This window comes from Malaclemys terrapin, chromosome 1 (assembly GCF_027887155.1).
Source record: "Malaclemys terrapin pileata isolate rMalTer1 chromosome 1, rMalTer1.hap1, whole genome shotgun sequence".
NCBI lineage: Eukaryota > Metazoa > Chordata > Testudines > Emydidae > Malaclemys > Malaclemys terrapin.
In genome coordinates this window covers 330,118,777-330,139,395 of record NC_071505.1, presented here as the reverse complement: position 1 = coordinate 330,139,395, position 20,619 = coordinate 330,118,777, and the positions used below count along the sequence as shown (strand labels likewise).

The 20,619-nt window shown below is 39.8% G+C and overlaps 1 protein-coding gene across 2 annotated transcripts in view; it reads left to right on the top strand.

Moving 5' to 3' along the window:
• TMEM135 (transmembrane protein 135) overlaps positions 1-20,619 on the top strand; it is a 387,359-nt gene that overhangs the window by 156,591 nt on the left and 210,149 nt on the right. For both annotated transcript variants that reach the window (XM_054015686.1, XM_054015688.1), the window contains exon 5: positions 3,963-4,028. In XM_054015686.1, coding sequence (XP_053871661.1) covers positions 3,963-4,028 — 66 coding nt within the window. The remainder of the gene's footprint in view (positions 1-3,962; positions 4,029-20,619) is intronic.

Sequence of the window (20,619 nt, the reverse complement as noted above, 5' to 3'; positions counted from 1 at the left end):
CAATGGACCCATTGAGAGAAGGCAAATATGCCTTGAGACTCAGCAAAGTATGCAGGAACTTGCCCATGTGACTCCAGACTCCATTTTGCTGTAATTTTCCACAGTAAGAACAAAGAGGTGTTCTTACACCTGGAAAAGACTATATAAGGCTGATGCCTCATCTCCATCTTGTCTTCAATCCTGCTTCATACCTCTGGAGGAACTTTGCTACAAGCTGAAGCTTTGAACAAAGGACTGAGGACCCATCCCAGCTGGGGATGTATTCCAGAGACTTGATTTGAACCTGCAGTTTATTCTATCGCTGCTGCAAGCCTGAACCAAGAACTTTGCCGTTACTGTATGTAATTGATTCCATTTAACCATTTCTAACTCTCATCTCTATCTTTTTCCTTTTATGGATAAACCTTTAGATTTTAGATTCTAAAGGATTGGCAACAGCGTGATTTGTGGGTAAGATCTGATTTGTATATTGACCTGGGTCTGGGGCTTGGTCCTTTGGGATCAGGAGAACCTTTTTCTTTTACTGGGGTATTGGTTTTCATAACCATTTGTCCCCATAACGAGTGGCACTGGTAGTAATACTGGGAAACTGGAGTGTCTAAGGAGATTGCTTGTGAGACTTGCGGTTAGCCAGTGGGGTGAGACCGAAGTCCTCCTAGTCTGGCTGGTTTGGTTTGCCTTAGAGGTGGAAAAAAACCCAGCCTTGGGCTGTAACTGCCCTGTTTGAGCAATTTGTCCTGAACCTCAAATGGGTTCCGCAGAACCGCATTGTCACATCCCCTTTGGCCTATCATTCACCTTGAGGTCCTTTTAGAAGGTCATATTGGTGTAGCAGCACAGCTCTGCAGAAAAGGTATTTTAGTATTGCCTTACCTGGATGATTGGTTGCTAACAGGCTGCTCCCTAGAGCTGATGTCTTGGGCAATTTCCAAGGCCCCAGGCCTCTTCTGCCAATTGGGTAAAATCCATCTTGGCCCTAGGACAGACCCTAGAGTTTATAGGGACACTTCTCAGTTCAATAACAGAGAAAGCCTACCTTCCTTGGCACAGGTTTGTGGCTCATTTCTACATAGCAAACACGGTTCAGCTCAGCCCACAAACCGTGGTCGGGAACTGCATTCAATTACTAGGGCACATGGCGGCCACCGCCTTCATGATGGAACATGCCAGTCTTCGAATGCGCTGCCTCCAAAGATGGTTCCATTTTTCATCTACTAGACACAGTCTAGATATGCTTCATTCCATACCCATATTCGTGAAACAATCCCTCAGCTGGTGGAAGGACCGTCGCAACTTCTGCCCAGGAGTTCCATTCACATGTCCTCCCACAATGGTCATTGCAATGATGGATGCCTCTCTACTAAGGTGGGACGCACATCTAGACACTAGTACGATCCAAGGCAAGTGGATGTTGCCAGAGTCGATGCTACATATCAATCTCCTGGAGCTCAGAGTTTCAGATCCACCTGTCTCCAATTCCTATGACTAATCAAGGACGAACACATACATATAATGACTGACAATATATCGTTAGTGTTTTACTTCAATAGCCAGGGAGAAGTAAGATCCCTCTCCCTTTGCACTGAGGCCATCAGACTCTGGAAGTGGTGCATACAGAATCACATTACTATCACAGCTGCCTATCTCCCGGACATTCAGAATGTGACTGTGGACGTGCTCAGCAGACACTTCTTTCAAGACCCAGAGTGGGAAATAGATGCCAACATATTACATCACATATTTCACCAATGGGGTACCCCCCAGATAGATTTGTTTGCCACAGAGGCAAACAAGAAATGCACCCACTTCTGTGTCACCAATCCTTAGGGGATGCTTGTCACTTTCAGTGGTCGTCGACCCTACTAATGCTTTCCCACCGACACCCCCATCCACCCCCAATAGCCAAAGTTATGTTCAAAATAAAGGAGGATAGAGCCAGGGTCATTTTAATAGACCTGACCTGGCGCAGGCAAACGTTGTATCCTTATTTGATACAGCTGTCTGTATGCCCACCGATCACTCTCTGCACTGCTCCGTATCTCCTGTTGCAAGAGTGCAGGAAGATTTTTCACCTCAATCTTGCGATGCTTTGTCTTAAAGCATGGTTAGTCAATGGCTCATGATAATGGAGATAACCTGCTCAGAGGATATAAAAAGAGTGCTATTACACAGCAGGAAACAATTTACTCGCTACATGTATTCTCAAAATGGATGCGTTTTGCCAGTTGGTGTGGCAGCAGACTGCTTTCACCAATGACCACATCGCTTCCAGATATATTAGACTACACCTTGCCTCTGAAAACCTGCGGTCTATCATCCACCTGGCGGCCCTCATGGCTTTTCAACCCCCAATAGAGGGCTATTCCATCTTTACCCAACCCGACACCAGCAAGATTCCTCTGAAGGCTGGGGAACTTCTATCTACTGGTCCAACATCCTTCCCCAGTATAGGACCTCAACCTGGTCCTTAAATGCTTCACAAGCCTGCCCGTTGAACCTCTGGCTACTTGCTAATTGTTCCATTATCAATGAAGACAGTATTGCTGATAGCCATCATGTTGGTGCAAGGGGTTGGTGAAATATGGACCCTGATGGCATATCCTCCTCCCCCATTCACAGTGTTTTTTTTTTTTAAATACAAAGTCATGCTCTGGCTCCACCCCAACTTCTTACCTAAGATCTCTTTTGAATTCCATCTCAATCAGCCCATTCACTTGCCTATCTCCTATCCAAAACCACATCTGAATCCCCAGGATGCACTGTTGCATATCCCGAATGTCGGGAGAGCTCTGGCCTTCTATCTAGACAGAAAGAAACCTTTCAGAAAGGTCGACAAGTTATTCGTCTCGATAGCAGACAGATCAAAGGGGTCGGTAATCTCAATGCAGTCTGAAAACTGTAAGTCTCTGGTTAAACTCCTGTTACCAGTCTCATAACACTGAGCTGCCCTTACTCATATGTATCCATTCTGTAAGATCTATTGCCACTTTCACGGTCTTCCTCAAAAACATACTGATCATCAAAATCTGTAAAGCCACTACATGGGCTTCTATACATACATTCTCTGAATACCATGCAATAACTCACAACTCCACCTCTGATACAGTGTGCAGCTCAGCTATACTTTCTGCTGTACTGGATTGAAGTCTGAAGCCCCCTTAACGGGTACTGCTCAGTAGTCATCTAGCATGAAGCACCTATAAGGACACTACTTGAGGAAGAAGAAATGGTGACTCACTCTGTGCAGTAGCTATGGTTCTTCAAGATGTGTCCCTATGGGTGCTCAACTACCTGCCCTCTTTTCCCTCTGCTTTGGAGTTTTCTGCCGTTAGGCTTCATGGTAGAGAAGGAACTGGGGACAGTTCGACCACGTAGCACTATATGACAATGGGACAGGGCAAAAGATTAACACACATGTGCAGGATGAATGGACACTGCTTTGAGAAATCTCTGACAAAGGGCATGGGGGAGCACTAGTGCATCTCGAGTGGAGCTCCCATATGGGAACACATCTCAAAGAACCACAGTTACTGCACAGGGTGAGTAACCATTTCTTCGGCCCAAAATTGTGCTCCTTGGCTTCCCTACTGTAAGTCCCCATTTTGTGACGTCACTACTACCAAGGAGCTAATAAGGACTCCGATACTATAAAGCTTCTTCATTACTTTACACTCATATTACTAAAACTTTGAAAACCCTGACGACATAAATAAAATGGCACATATGCAGGGATTTCAGCCTAAAGATGTGTTCTGGACTATCTCTTTTGCTTGATATCCCTTGAAAGAAGGTTACCATGTAGGATTTTTTTCTGAATATTCATATTTAAATGGTTGAGTAGTAAAACAGTTAATAAACTTGACTTACATTTTAGTCATAAGTGTAATAGCTGAACAATAATAGTCATCATTACTATACTATATTGTCTTTTCAAAATAACAATTTTTTATTTTTATACGCAGGCCACGGAAACCCTTTTTCGAATGGGGGTAGCAAGAGGAGCCATTACACCTTTAAGGCATGGAGAAGTAAGATTGAATGTCTGTTTTTTGCATATATGATGTAAAGTTTTATTTATTTTTAATTTAATATTTTGTAAATTCTTAGGATATATTTTCAGATAACTGAAGAGTTGATAGTCTTGTAGATAATGTGTCTGTCTGCTTTACAGTTTGTTGCAAATGAGTAGAGAGCCCAGATCCTGTGCATTGGGGAAAGGCATGTTCTTTATATTTCATTTTACATTGAATCATGATGCAGTGCTGTAATCTAGGTGACTCACTGGAGGATACTTCTAGCCCTGATGATTCTTTACTGAATGTTCTGAGGAGGGAGCAGGGTCTTGAGAAATTAACATGGGTTTGGGTTTTAGAAGTTCCTGGTTCTGTGGATGGGTGGCTACGGGCAAGCCACTTCATATGTTTGTCTTTGTTTCTTTACTACCTCACAGGAATATTATGAGGGTTAATTAATTAATGATTGTGAAGTACTTTGAACATGTAAAGTATGATTGTTATATTGTTCATATCTGCTTGTGTCTGTGTGGGATGGTTTTTTTGTTTGTCCTTTTGGTTGACATACATGGAGACACTATTATTTGCATTCTGCTGATTAAGTCGCTCTCAATTCCATGGAAAATATTGTAGTCAGTTATGGTATTCTTCAGTAATGATCCAAACTACATATTGCAACTATTGTGAGTAGTAGTATTTTGGGTCATTACTTTAGAAAACTCAAGTGTATTGTTATGGCTACCTGATTTCATCATATTGTGTGTTGATTTTAAATGCAAAATGTTTGTCTAGTTGACCCAGCACTTGCTGTACATTGCCAGTCATGTTATAGCATATATTCTCTTTCTGTGCTACTGAAATTACCTTAATTTCTCCCTATTTAAGTGGAGTAGAGTACCTGTGCATCGGAACAAAGGTTTCTGCTTTCCTCTGGCCCAGTTTTTTTATCTTGAGAGCCGATTTTGCTATTGCAGTTCTGAACATGGGGTCCGTTATGCTTTTTCTATACTGCTCTTCACCCTTCTCCGCAATTGGTCACTATCAGTGTGTCTACACTTCGGGATAGAGGTGTAATTTCCAGCTCAAGGGGACATATCTGGGCTACCTCTGGTCAAGCTTATGTGCTAAAAGTAGAAGTGTAGCTGTAGCAGCATGTGCAAGAGGAGGGGCTAGCTGCCCGAGTATGTACCTAGCATCTCAGATGGGATTGTTCTCAGGGCAGCTAGACCCTCACGCTACCACTGCTACACTTCTATTTTTAGCACGCTAGCTTGATCAGAGCTAATGCGGGTATGCTTCCTTGATCTGGAAATCACACCTCCATCTTGAAGCACAGGGTAGGAGATATGGTGCGCTCTCCAGCAGGATGCTATGTATGGAATATATGCAACACTTCCAACTTCTCTCCACGTCTTCGAAGACGGTGTCTTGAGAGACGCGATCTCTGGGTGTTTCTTAAGAAAGCACAGAGCACAGTACACTAGGCTGTTCATTCGGGTGTACTTAGTTATACGTGTTAGAATGAATGTTGCTCTAATACTAGTAAAGTAGAAATGTGGTTTGCTTGAAATGATGATTGTGGAGAATTCATGTTGCTTTTTAAAGAGTTATTAACTAAATCTTGCAGTTTTAAAAAGTGGACTAAAACAAACAATTATATCTTTTTATGAGCATTATGGTGGTGGTATGAATGTCAGTTCTAAATCACTTCCTCTGATACAACTATTTTTACCTTGTTGATTTAAAAAAAAAAGTCCTATTGCAATGTTACATTCACAGATCATAGACCAATGTGGAGCAGGAGCTCTTTTGAGCCATTTACCTTCTCCTAAAATTACTCTACGGAAAACTAGTAGTACAGGCATTACAGTGGGCAGCCAGGATGGGTATTTGGCTTTTGCTGCTCTTCCAGATCTGAATGTTTGTTTTTCTAGAACTATCTGCTTATTCTGTGCTTTGCGAATAAGATTATTGTTCCTCTATGGTTTTACTATCATTCTGTTTGAATTGAAAGTGTTCCTGCTTCCCAATTTCCCAGCAACTTCTTCTTCTATGATCAGCATTGATTTCTCATAGACATTTATGCTAGGACAGGGACTGTGAATTGAATACACATACTGTCAATTTATATATCAAACTAAAAATGTTTGATCTATTATTGTCGCTTGTAATACCTAAGTTGACTATAACTAAGATTAGAAGAAAAATATTTTTTTCACTTTACTTAGAGCTGTTGACAGCCCTGTCGTGAAAAGCCACTTTCCTTGTTTCCTCTGTTGTTTGTGACTATCTTTCACAAAACTGGAAAAAGAAAAATATTTGTAAATAATAAAAGAATGTGATTCTAAACCCTCAAATCCTGGCAATGGAAGTTGAGGCAGATATAGTACCTTAAAATGCTTTAAACGCAGTTTTTGAAATTGCCTAGATTCCAAGTTGCCTATGTCTCTTCCTTGGTGGAGAAAACCTCTGATATGCCTGAATTTGTGATGGAAATTAAATGTCAGCCCTAATCAATGCAGGCAAATATATGTGAATTGCCACAGTGCTTCCTCTTATCTATGTGACTTTGCTTGATCCTCCTTTATTTGATGGAGGAATAAATCCACCATGTCAAAGACCAGAGACAGGGAACATATAACACTGGTCTACAATTTTTGAGACGTCGTCTGCTTCAGAGATAAAATGTGCTATTTATTATGTATTTTGATGTGCTGAATTCAAATATGACAATTAAAACAACTGATTGGCTACTGTTTCTAAGATATTTAAGTTTTTACATTTTATGTCTATGTATATTGTGTAGATAGTAGAGTTTTAATCATAAATTGTACACCTAGGTCTTTTCATGTGTTTATGGTTGCTTTACACGATAATATTTCACCTGTCCTGTTTATGTAACACTTTAAAAATCAGCAAAAGGGTTATATAAATAAAATTTATTATGAAACAAAAGGCAAAAATCTATTCTGTACATAGTTTAGTCCTATTCAGTGTCTACTCGGCGCTTCTTGGCTTGTCTCTTGTATTCATTAAATGGAGCATCTCTTGTCACTGTCCAGCAATAGTCTGCAAGCATTGATGGGCTCCATTTGCCCTGATAGCGTTTCTCCATTGTTGCAATGTCCTGGTGAAATCGCTCGCCTTGCTTGTCGCCTCACTGCTCTGTAGTTCGGTGGAAAAAAATCTAGATGAGAGTGCAAAAAATTTATCTTTAGTGACATGTTGCAACCAAGGCTTTTGTATGCCTTGAGGAGGTTTTCCACCAACAACCTGTAGTTGTCTGCCTTGTTGTTTCCAAGAAAATTCATTGCCACTAACTGGAAGGCTTTCCATGCTGTCTTTTCCTTGCCACGCAGTGCATGGTCAAATGCATCATCTCGAAGAAGTTCACGAATCTGAGGACCAACAAAGACACCTTCCTTTATCTTAGTTTCACTTAACCTTGGAAATTTTCCACGGAGGTACTTGAAAGCTGCTTGTGTTTTGTCAATGGCCTTGACAAAGTTCTTCATCAGACCCAGCTTGACGTGTAAGGGTGGTAACAAAATCTTCCTTGATTCAACAAGTGGTGGATGCTTTCCCCCCCAGGCTCCAATGACTGTCGGAGTGGCCAGTCTTTCTTGTTGTAGTGGGAATCTCTTGCACGATTATCCCATTCGCAGAGAAAACAGCAGTACTTTGTGTCTCCAGTCTGCAGACCAAGCAAGAGAGCAACAACCTTCAAATCGCCACAAAGCTGCCACTGATGTTGGTCATAGTTTATGCACCTCAAAAGTTGTTTCATTTTGTCATAGGTTTCCTTCATATGGACTGCATGACCAACTGGAATTGATGGCAAAACATTGCCATTATGCAGTAAAACAACTTTAAGACTTGTCTTGGATGAATCAATGAACAGTCTCCACTCATCTGGATCGTGAACGATGTTGAGGGCTGCCATCACACCATCGATGTTAGAAGAACAGGAGTACTTGTGGCACCTTAGAGACTAACAAATTTATTAGAGCATAAGCTTTCGTGGACTACAGCCCACTTCTTCGGATGCATATAGAATGGAACATATAATGAGGAGATATATATACACACATACAGAGAGCATAAACAGGTGGGAGTTGTCTTACCAACTCTGAGAGGCCAATTAATTAAGAGAAAAAAAAAAAAAAAAAAAAAAACTTTTGAAGTGATAATCAAGCTAGCCGAGTACAGACAGTGTGATAAGAAGTGTGAGAATACTTACAAGGGGAGATAGAGTCAACGTTTGTAATGGCTCAGCCATTCCCAGTCCTTATTCAAACCGGAGTTGATTGTGTCTAGTTTGCATATCAATTCTAGCTCAGCAGTCTCTCGTTGGAGTCTGTTTTTGAAGTTTTTCTGTTGTAATATAGCCACCCGCAGGTCTGTCACTGAATGACCAGACAGGTTAAAGTGTTCTCCCACTGGTTTTTGAGTATTTTGATTCCTGATGTCAGATTTGTGTCCATTAATTCTTTTGCGTAGAGACTGTCCGGTTTGGCCAATGTGAACCTGCACATCTACCAATGTGATATATGCCATCATGTGCCAGCAATGCCCCTCTGCCATGTACATTGGCCAAACCGAAGAAGTGGGCTGTAGTCCACGAAAGCTTATGCTCTAATAAATTTGTTAGTCTCTAAGGTGCCACAAGAACTCCTGTTCTTCTTTTTGCGGATACAGACTAACACGGCTGTTACTCTGAAACCATCGATGTTGTTGCAGGCTACAAGATCACCTTCCATGAAGAAGAATGGGACAAGATCCTTTTGACAGTCACGGAACATGGAAACCTTAACATCACCTGCCAGGAGATTCCACTGTTCTAGTCTGGAGCCCAACAGCTCTGCCTTACTCTTGGGTAGTTCCAAATCCCTGACAAGGTCATTCAGTTCACCTTGTGTTAGGAGGTGTGGTTCAGAGGAGGAGGATGGGAGAAAATGTGGGTCCTGTGACATTGATGGTTCAGGACCAGAAGTTTCATCCTCTTCCTCTTCCTCGTCTGACTCAAGTGAGAATGATTCTGGTGCATCAGGAACCGGCAGTCCTTCTCTGTGGGGTACTGGGCGTATAGCTAATGGAATGTTTGGATAATGCACAGTCCACTTTTTCTTCTTTGACACACCTTTCCCAACTGGAGGCACCATGCAGAAGTAACAATTGCTGGTATGATCTGTTGGTTCTCTCCAAATCATTGGCACTGCAAAAGGTATAGATTTCCTTTTCCTGTTCAACCACTGGTGAAGATTTGTTGCACAAGTGTTGCAGCATATGTGTGGGACCCACCTCTTGTCCTGATCTCCAATTTTGCATCCAAAATAAAGCTGATAGGCTTTCTTAACCATAGTGGTTATACTGCGCTTTTGTGATGCAAAAGTCACTTCACCACAAACATAGCAGAAGTTATCTGCACTGTTCACACAAGTACGAGGCATCTCTGCTCACTTTGGCTAAACAGAAATGTGTCCCTTTGCAAAATCAAACACTGACAAATAAGAGAGCATGACACTGTATGATTTCTAGAGCTGATATAGGGCAATTTGTTCAGCAGAGTGATGTAAGCTTCGTTATGATTGCATCATCCATTACTTCTAGGAATAACATGATGCAATTCATATCATGGATGACGCAATACCAGCTTCAGATTGCATCATTCATCGTTTTGCCTAAAAAGCAAGTACTGTCCAAACCCAGTCATAGATTTATTCATAGATCCAGTCAAAGATGTATTTTAGTCATTTCTGGTTTAAATTGAGATCCCTTCCCATTATAACTCACTTATCCTCCGCCGTTCCCAAGTCAAGGGTCGTATATACTGACCCAATAGCATATCTTGAAAATTAGAGCCAATCAACAATTTTAAGCACCATTTTCGTTCTCAGTGACCCAGAATTAGTAAAGCATTTTGGCTGTAGAGCAGTGTAATTTAAGTATGAATGTACCCAATATTTTTAAGGGTAAGGATTATTTGAGTGAGTGAAAATTCAGTTCCAGGGGCCCACTTACATTTAGGCATTTTCTATATGCTTGTTTTTATAGGAAATCTCCAGACATTTCCAGCAGGAAGTTTTAGTTGCTCTTCCACTTGTCTGTTGGGTTTTGCCTATACTTTGAAGTCATCAATCAGTCATCAACAACTGATTAGCAGTAGCACTGGTGCAAACTCCAGAAGTAAACAAAGACAATGCAAATTACAGCTTTTCAAGTTCCATTGAAAGTCAGTAGGAATTATGCTTTTAAGGCCCAGATACAAAAAGGTATTTAAGCACCTAACTCCTAATGACTTCAGTGAGAGTTAAGTGAGAATCTGGGCCTAAGTCACTTTTGAAAATGGGATTTGGGCTCCTAAGTCATATAGGTGCTTTAATTTTTTATTCTGCAGTTGCCTTGAAAGTCAATGAGACTTAGGCACCTTTGGAAATTTTACCCAAAGTCTTATATATCATGTAATATAACCAGCTTCCAGAAGTGAGCCAAATAATATTACAGCCATGTTCATTTTGAAGTTCAGAGACTGCCTATTCATTGAAGTCAAATAATATTACACAAAACAATTTAAATATTTTGTGTTTATTTGCAGTATTGATAGCTGATAGTACTTTTTTTTTTTGGTGCGAAATTGGGATTCAGAGGGAGAAAAGAAGAGGATAGAATGGACAAGACAAACTTAAATAGACATCTGTAAAATCTTAGGGCAATATGCAGCTGCTAGATTATTTGCTGCCAAATAATGAAAACAGACCAATGGACCATGTCTGGCAAATGGATATATGAGAGGATACTTTTAAATGACATGCAAATGAAGGTCAATTGTTATCTTACAAAGCAGTTAAATTTTCAACAAATTTATTTAAAATTTTTCACATGGGCAGTTTTGGCAGAATTTTAGCTAATGAGCCATTCATGAGAGACTGTCAGATTTATAAATTGTACTTGGTGTTCCATATTTTCAGTTTTTATTTGTGTAAAAAAAAAAAAAAATTCTGGGAACTTTTCTATGTTTATTTTCCAAATGTTAAAACTGGGATGATATCGGCTTAAAAAAATTAAAAAATCAGGAAAAAAAGAAAAACAAAAAACCTTTCATAATATACACAATTTACTATAGTATAATTGAAACTATTTTTTAGGTACAATTTTTTTTTCCGTCTCTCTGAGCTAGTAGTTTTTCCAGAAATCCTGTTTGCGTACACTCGCATAAATTTCTTCAAAATATCCTCACTCATGTTGAGCCTCTTGCTATCTTGGAGGTAGTCCAACTTCGAAAATAAATGCTCTCCGTCAATCCAGAGGGTATGCTCAAAGCTTGCTGTGCTATTTTGCTGAAGTTGGGACATGTGTCTTGATGACTGTTCCAAAAACCACATCCAGTTTCACATTGTCAGGGTTAGGTATGTTCATGTAAGTAGTAAATTCCTCTTTCCGATTTGAAATTTCATTTTTAGTGGCAAATGGTTGGAATATTCTGGGATAACGGTTGCTGCAAAATTCACCTTGAGGAAGAGGTGCAACATCTGGATGACTTCCATAAAGAATCTTTGGCACCAAACACTTCAGGGTTCAGATTACAGGCCACTGTCATTTTCCATTTTTCGCTGAGCTTTGTATTGAAGATTTTGAATGCTTTCTTTGTTTATTGGATTTTCAGAAACAGTTGGGGTTTCTCATCATATGTTTGTCCCAGCTTTTGTGCTCAATTTAGCTGAGATTTTGGTTGTTAGTTGATAAGGTAAAGTCTGTACTGGCTTTCTGTACTGTACGTATTAGCAGTAGTTGAAGAAAACTCCAATGTTTTCTGTGTGTCACACAGCGATTCGAAGTTTTCAACAACAAACATTACCTTAGTGCGCAGAATCTGGCAGTCATTTTGGTTATTTGCCAGCCTCTTCTGAGTTTCTGCTTTAGAACCAACAAACTCATGATGATCTAGGAGACGCATTGGCACAGTCCACGCTTTGTTTACCTCCACTGATGTACCACAACCGGGGTAGCTAATCAGTAGTCGGCTCTGCAGTTATCTCTCACTGTGCAAATCAAAGCCTTCAACTTGTTCACATGCTTTAAAATGGCCTGGAATCCAATGATGCAGAATTTCACATCTTTCATTTCTTCTGTAGCAGCAGCTGCTGACAGCTCAATGTTAATCAGATGAGCAGGACAGGTAATACATAGCAGCTCTGGTATGTGATTGATTTTAATTTCCCATGTGATCTTAGCCAGTAGAAAGTAGAATCTTTTTTGGTTGTGGCCACATTTTTCTAAGATAGTTGGTACATCTCAAACATATCAGTTATTGCCGTGTTGAGAAAATGGCAGTCAGTAGATAGGATGAATGTCACATCAGCACAAAATAATGCGAGTTTACTTGATTTGAAATAAAAAAACAAAAACAAAAGGCCAAGAATCGGATGTTCTAAAGTATCAGGAGACTCGTCAAAAATCAGATGAGACACCACATTTCCATCAATTAGTTGCATCAGTTTAGATGCTAAAGCATCATCATTTTCTTTCAGATACTTATGAGTGAGGTTGTCTGCATTAGGAAACGTTTTTGCTGCTGGATGGTATTGTCGCACAAAGTCACCAATAGGCCCCTCTGCAATTAACAGTGGTTGTCTGGAGAAACAAAGAGCACACACAAATTCATTGACACAATTGTGCTGTGTCCTCTTTTTCATTAAAGCCCTGGTGAATGCTCCTGATATTGACTGTTTATCCAAAAGCTCACTTTCTTCAAGTTTCTTGTGTTATTTGCTTTCTACATGCTCCTTTATTCTGTCAGCACAAATACTGACTTCAGTGGTGCAGTACTTGCAGCACAATGGATTCTCTTTACTCCTGTTTTTACTTTTCTTGATAATTTCTAAGCACTGATTTTATTGTTGGTATTCAGACACAGATTTGTGTTTTCGCCCCAAGTTTATTTTTTACCTTATCTGTCCATACTTGATTGTTTAAATTCAGCGCCCCAGTAAACAGACACAAAGAAAAAGGCGGGCAGCCTCTCCTTGTGAGTCAATCATAGCTCAATCAACGTTGGTTGATTTTCCGACCTCCACAGTGATTTTTACACTGTGGAACTGCTTGAGTCTCAGAGCTGCAGCACATAATAACCGTGTAAAGCATTAATGTTAACAAAAATAAGTACCCGAAAAAATATTGAGTGGATTGATAAATGGGTGTAAATCAGTAAAAACGGAACTCCTTTAATTAAAAAAAGGGTAATTAGTAAAAAGCAGTAAAAACTGAAAATGCAGAACACTAAATTATATTGCATGTGATATTTATGGACTAAGCCAGTTACTAGTATAATAAGTAAAAGTAGTAGTGAATCCAGATAAAGATACAATGGAACGCTTCAATACAGCATAAAGATGGGAGAACTTTTACTTACCTAAATTATAGCACTGAGTGGTGTAACTTTAAAGTATTTGCTTAGGAGGCTTGGTATGTCTGCACTAGAAATGTAAATCAACCTATATTAGGTCGACTTACAGCCACTGCAGTGATTGCGGTGGTGCATGTCCATACTACTCCCCTTTGGCAGTGTGGGGAGCTGAGAGCCTGTTTTCTCTGCTAGGACCCCAACTGCACCACAGGCTCCTGCCCCCCCACCTCCACTCCTCCTCCGTAGCCAAGAGCGGGGGGAGGAAGGGAGAGAAAGCCACCAGGGGCTTTTTGCCTCCCGTTCCCTGCCAGGAGTGGGGGGAAGCCACCCAGGGCTTCTCTCTTCCCTGCTTCTCACTCCTGGGGAATGGTGTGCAGCTTGCCCGGCTTCTCCCCCTTGCCCCACATGCTCCCCACCAGGAGCCGGCAGTCTTGTCAATTTCACAGCTCCCAGGGTGAAATTGACAAGACAGCCAACATTCCCAGTTGGGAGCGGGGTCCAGCCGCCCAATCTTCTTGCCTTAGGTCCCCCCACTAGGAACTGGGTCCAGCCACCTGGGCTTCTCATCTGGGTCCCGGCCAGGACCAGGGTCCATTCTCGCCTCTCTCCCAGCTGGGAGAAGGGTCCAGCTGCCCAGCTCTCCAGGGAAACTCCAGCTGCCCAGCTTTCTTGTCCATTTCAGGGCTCCTGCCATGAAATTGACAAGACAGCCAACAGCTGATGTAAGTTGCCCCCTGCTCCCCTGTAGCTGCCCTAACTACACAGACATAAGCCCTATGCCTCTCATGGAGGTGGAGTTAGTATGTTGGTATAGTAGGGGACTTACATTGGTGGGAGCAAGGCTGTAGTGTAGACACTGACATAATTAGATCAACGTTATTCAGTAGAAAGGATGCTGGGGAAGAAGGAAAGGTGAATGTATGACTTTTTTTGCTTGAATATATTATCATGTTAAAATCTGAATACTTAACTTTGGAGAATCAAACAAGATGTTTGGATACAAGTTCCCATTGTGTAATTACAGCTGTCTGGGCCTGAAAATCAGAAGTGACATCAGTAAAATAGAATGAATTTCCCAAAAGGAGCAAAACTATTTAGAGTCCTATAAAAACACAGGTATTTCTTCCAAGAGAAAGCTGGACACGTGAATGGTGCCTAAAAGAAAGTGCTCATGGTGAGCCAAAACAGAAGAAATTGGAGCTTGAACTCAAGCTGTAGTTGACCAGGTTCAGTATGAGAAGTGCTAAGTTGGCAATAAAAATCCAAGAAGGTCTAGTTGTTTCTGGAAAGGCCAGATTGAGAGGGAAACTCTCCAAATAAGGAGAAATTTTAGTTACATTTTCATAGCAGTATTTGAAATGTAGGTGGGAGCAGGAATGTTTAACTTTAGAGGGAAAACTAGAGTTCATTTTGAATTTAATTACAAATCCTCATGTTGCATTGCAATGAACAAATTGGAAAAAAAATTCATATCAAACAAAGGAGAAATCATTAACTGGTCCAAGTCTGGCCAGTTTCCAAGACCAGATAGATTCGAAATTTGTAATGTTGAATGTTTGGGGGAAACCTTCTCTCTCACTTCCTGCTTGCAGCCTTTCTGTGTATCAGGGAATTCATCTTCTCAGCCATCTTCTCTGTATGGATGCAGAACTTTTAAGCCTTTTCTTTATTAGCTTTGAAGAAATCGGAAATTTATGTTGTGATGCTGTATCATTTTGCTATTTATATATGGATTACAAAATTCCTGTCGAGGTTTTGGCATGAAAGTTGGAAACGATACTGCCAAGTGTCATTTATCCAAATGAAGTAGATAGTGTTAAGAACTGTCCTGTGACTTAATGCCAAAAAAATTAATAGTATCAAGGAGAGGTAACAAAAGCCAAGAATATAATTAACTTCACAATTCAGCATATTTTTCTTGTTATAGAATTTTCATTTAATGTCTGTTTTGGGGAAGGTGTGCTAGGCACAGATAGGAATGTGTGCTGGACCAAACCGCTCTGGTGGAAGATAGGGAAAGTCCACCAGCTACTATCAGTGTAATGGCTTTTGTTTACATCTGTGGCCCTTATCCAGGAGAGAGGCAACATTTCATTTATTATAAGAGTGGGCTGGATGGCAGAATGCACAAGGATTTGATGAGAATGAATCTTGACTTATGTGTTCTAGTAACACTGATTGGTTGTTAATTTGAGCTAAACTTTTTAAGCTCAAATGCTCTAAGATGCAGAAATACCCTTCCCATCTATATGAATTTACCTACAGTGCTTTTGTGAAACTTGTCAAGTCTCCTGATACACAGAATGTATAGAGGCTATGTTTTATCTAGTTTAAATTGTATTATATGGAAAGCAGACCCAGTGTCCATGTATTGTTTACCACAATGCAAACGTCAACTCTTTTGTATTAAAACCTTCCTAAGACTAAAGTGGTTTGAGTTAGATTATTATCACAGACATGTGTCATTGAGCAGTGATGATATTATGGTAACTCCACTGGGAATGCTTTGCTATGTTGTATCCCAACTGTGCATTAGTTCCTGCCATTATTGTAATTTAATTTTATTTCTTTTCATTGTTAATTGTTAATATATTATGAGAATATAATAGAGTCATAGACTACATCGATGGACATTTTAGTTGCTAGTTTGGAAAGTTTCCTAAGAGAAAGCTGTCTACCAAATAGAAGTTATCTATTGTTTCTTGAAAGGCAAATATTTCTTCCTTTAATGCTATAATAATACTTACCACTTAAATTATGATTTTCATCTTCAAAATGCTTAATAAATGTCAAACAATTAATCATCAGGACATTGCTACAAGATTCATAGCTAAGTATTGATATCTCCATTTTACAAATTGAGGCAGACATAACAGATAGAGGTTAAGGGACCTGCCCAAGACCGCAAAGAGTCTTGGTCAAATCCAAGATTAGCATGGAAGAGTGTGTGGTTCTTAACCCAGTGCCCCAGGTGACTGCATCACACCTTGACCTGGGTAAATGAATCAGTCTGTCTTCTGTGTTGTAGGTTATTGTTTTAATTATTGTTTGTGTATTATTTATATTTTTAGGAGATTTGCAGATAATGAGAAATTAAATAAATGACTATTACAAAAACACAGAAAAGCTTAACAATTGTAAATTGCAAAGTATGTTGAAAAAACATCAGTTCCTTTCAAATACAAGTGGAAAGTGAAACAAAACCCTTGGAACTGCCACCAATTTGAATCATATAGAAGCACATGTTTGTTAATGGAACATGTATATATTTTGTTATGCAAGCATATTTATTATGTAGTCATGGAAGTTAAACTGCAAATACTTTCCTGTGGCAAACCCAAGTAGAACTTATCAGTTTGAATTTAAATGAGATTATATTGAATGATGAAAGATAAGACATTGAAACATTAGCATGTGTTTAAAAATATGGGTTTTGAATGTCTCTTGAAGATTTCAAGAGTCCATTAAAATGTTCTTTGATTCAGACCTCACTAGCTGCTTATCTCTTTCTACATGATAGGTTTGGATTTTAGCCATTTTTCATTTGTAAGTCTTTTTATAAATCCATACATAAGACATTTTGGATGGGGTTTTAAAAAGTGCATAAGAGATTTATGTTCCCACTGAAAGCCAACTAGAGTTGGGTGCTTAACTCCCTTAATTCTTTTTGAAAATTTCATCCTTTTTATCTGTTCACTGAAGATTGGTTCCATTAATTCTTATGTTTTACATACTATAAACAGCTTTGAATTCAGAAAGAAACTATTTTACAATGTAAATAAGTATTTTACCATGTTGGTTAAAGTTAGTCCAGTAAAAGATATTCCCTCACCAACCTTGTCTCTATTTTAACAAGAGAATTTCAAAAACTTTTGTTTGTGTATAAAGCAAACTAAATGAAATATACTATAAATTTAAATAATTTATTTTTATCAGTTAGACAAATATACAATAATTGTTTTATCTTTGGTGCATTTATATTACTAAAATTGTAATTAAATATACAAATGTAAAGAAAGTAATTATTTTATTCCATTATTAAATTGGTTGTGCTCTCTCCATGGTAGGTGCTTTCCTGACAATTTATTGCTATAAGAAATTTAATGGAGAACATTGCAATAATAATAGACATGTGTAGCTACATTGGTGGAGTGATGGCATAAGTTAAGCACATACTTAAGGGTTTGCAGAGTCAGGACCTGGCTTTTCTTTACAAAGAACTGAGCCAGCATTTTTCACAGCTTTATCATTATAAATATATTGTTATATGCCCAGTCTGGGGCCCCATTGTGCTAAGTGCTGTACAGATCTAATAAGAGATGGTTCCAGCTCCAAAGAGCTTACAGTCTAAACAGGTGAGACAGATGCAGGCTGGGAGAAAAGAAGTATTGTCATCCCCATTTGGGGTACAAAGAGATTAAATGATATGACCAAAGTTCTACAAGAAGTCTATGCTAGAACTGGGAAGTGAACCCCTATTTTCTGAGAGCTAGTACAGTGCCTTAACGAAAAGACTGTCTTTTTTTTCTCTAAAGATGACTTCGTATCAAAAAAGATGAAAATGAGGAATAAATACTGTGACATTCTGGGGTGCAATCCACTGCAGTGGGGGACAGTGTCACTCTGCCCTGCAAACTTAGGTTACAAAGCCTTGCTGAAGTAGCTCCCATCAGGGCCACTATTCCAGCATAATGACAGGTTTCAGAGTAGCAGCCATGTTAGTCTGTATCCGCAAAAAGAAGAACAGGAGTACTTGTGGCACCTTAGAGACTAACAAATTTATTAGAGCATAAGCTTTCGTGGACTACAGCCCACTTCTTCGGATGCATATAGAATGGAACATATATTGAGGAGATATATATACACACATACAGAGAGCATAAACAGGTGGGAGTTGTCTTACCAACTCTGAGAGGCCAATTAATTAAGAGAAAAAAAACTTTTGAAGTGATAATCAAGCTAGCCCAGTACAGACAGTTAAGAAGTGTGAGAATACTTACAAGGGGAGATAGATTCAATGTTTGTAATGGCTCAGCCATTCCCAGTCCTTATTCAAAACGGAGTTGATTGTGTCTAGTTTGCATATCAATTCTAGCTCAGCAGTCTCTCGTTGGAGTCTGTTTTTGAAGTTTTTCTGTTGTAATATAGCCACCCGCAGGTCTGTCACTGAATGACCAGACAGGTTAAAGTGTTCTCCCACTGGTTTTTGAGTATTTTGATTCCTGATGACAGATTTGTGTCCATTAATTCTTTTGCGTAGAGACTGTCCGGTTTGGCCAATGTACATGGCAGAGGGGCATTGCTGGCACATGATGGCATATATCACATTGGTAGATGTGCAGGTGAACGAGCCCCTGATGGTATGGCTGATGTGATTAGGTCCTATGATGATGTCACTTGAATAGATATGTGGACAGAGTTGGCATCAGGGTTTGTTACAAGGATAGGTTCCTGGGTTAGTGGTTTTGTTCAGTGATGTGTGGTTGCTGGTGAGTATTTGCCAACGGGCAGAACTGTACAGTCTCAATGCGTGGGTGAGACGATGGTGTAGGGAGGAGTGGTTCAGATTTGTTAGGAATTGGGGAAACTTTTGGGAAAGAGGAGCCTAAACAGGAAGGCTGGGCTCCACCTAAACCAAAATAGAACCAGATGGCTGGCACTTAAAATTAAAAAGGTCACAGAGCAGTTTTTAAACTATGGGCTGGGGGAATACCGACAGATGCAGAGGAGCATGTGGTTCGGACAGAGACGTCCTTTAGGGAAGGATCTATTAATGGAGATTCTCTGTGTTCTAGTGAGGAGCAGAGGATGGAAGTTGATAAAATAGAGGCAGGGTCAGATCAGAAACAGTGAAATGAAAAAGAGTCCCATTCAATTACATCATGTAATGGCAGACAGCTAAAAAGTGACAAGTTTTTAAAGTGCTTATCTACAAATGCTTGAAGTCTAAATAATAAGATGGGTGAACTAGAGTGCCTCATATTAAATTAGGATATTGCTATAACAGGCATCACAGAAACTTGGTGGAATGAGGATAATCAATGGGACACAGTAATACCAGGATACAAAATATATTGGAAGGACAGAACAGGTCATGCTGGTGGGTGAGTGGTACTATGTGTGAAAGAAAGCATAGAATCAAATGAGGTAAAAATCTTAAATTAACCAAACTGTACCACAGAATCTCTACGGATAGTAATTCCATGCTCTAATAATAAGAATATAGCAGGAGGGATATATTACTGACCACCTGACCAGGATGGTATTAATGACTGTGAAATGCTCCGGGAGATTAGAGAGGTTGTTATAATAATAATAATAATTAATGGGGGATTTCTACTATCCCCATATTGACTGGGTATATGTCACATCAGGACGGGATACAGAGGTAACGTTTCTTGATATCTTAAATGACTGCTTCTTGGAGCAGGTAGTCCTGGAAGTCACAAGAGGAGAGGCAGTTCTTGATTTATTCCTAAATGGAACACAGATCTGGTCCAAGAGGTGAATATAGCTGGACTACTTGGTAATAGTGACCATAATATAATTAAATTTAACATCCCTCTGGTGGGGAAAACACCACAGCAGCCCAACACTAGCATTTAATTTTGTATATCTGTACTGGGACCAGTCCTATGCAACATATTCATAAATGATCTGGAAAAAGGGGTAAATGGTGAGGTGGCAAAATTTGAGGATGATACAAAACTACTCAAGATAGTTAAGTCCCAGGCAGACTGCAAAGAGCTACAAAAAGATGTCACAAAACTCCCAAGGTTACAGCTTCTCTCTGACCTTGGATGGGTAGATGCTTCCACTACCCAAGTGCAACCCCTCCCCCCTTTTGGAACCCAGGGAGGTGCACTTGGGAATTCCTTCCTGTGGGGTACCCTCAAGCCCTTTCACTCCCTCCTCCCTCCCAGGGAAAAGCTGAGAAAGAAAATGAAGGAAATTAGCTGTTGCCACCAGCTAATTAAACAACATATGCACAAATCTCTTAGGACACAAAAATCCAAGCCTGAGGCTATTAAAAAAAAAGAGTAAATTTTATTAAAAACAAAAAGGAAGAAAATACATTTGGAATTTAGGCTTTTTGCTAGATTAAAAAAAACAGTTACAAAAATTAAGCATCAAGATAGCTCTCTTGAGGTCCAGTTTAAAGGTTACAAGCAAAACAAAAGCACCTGGGGTTACCACAGAGGA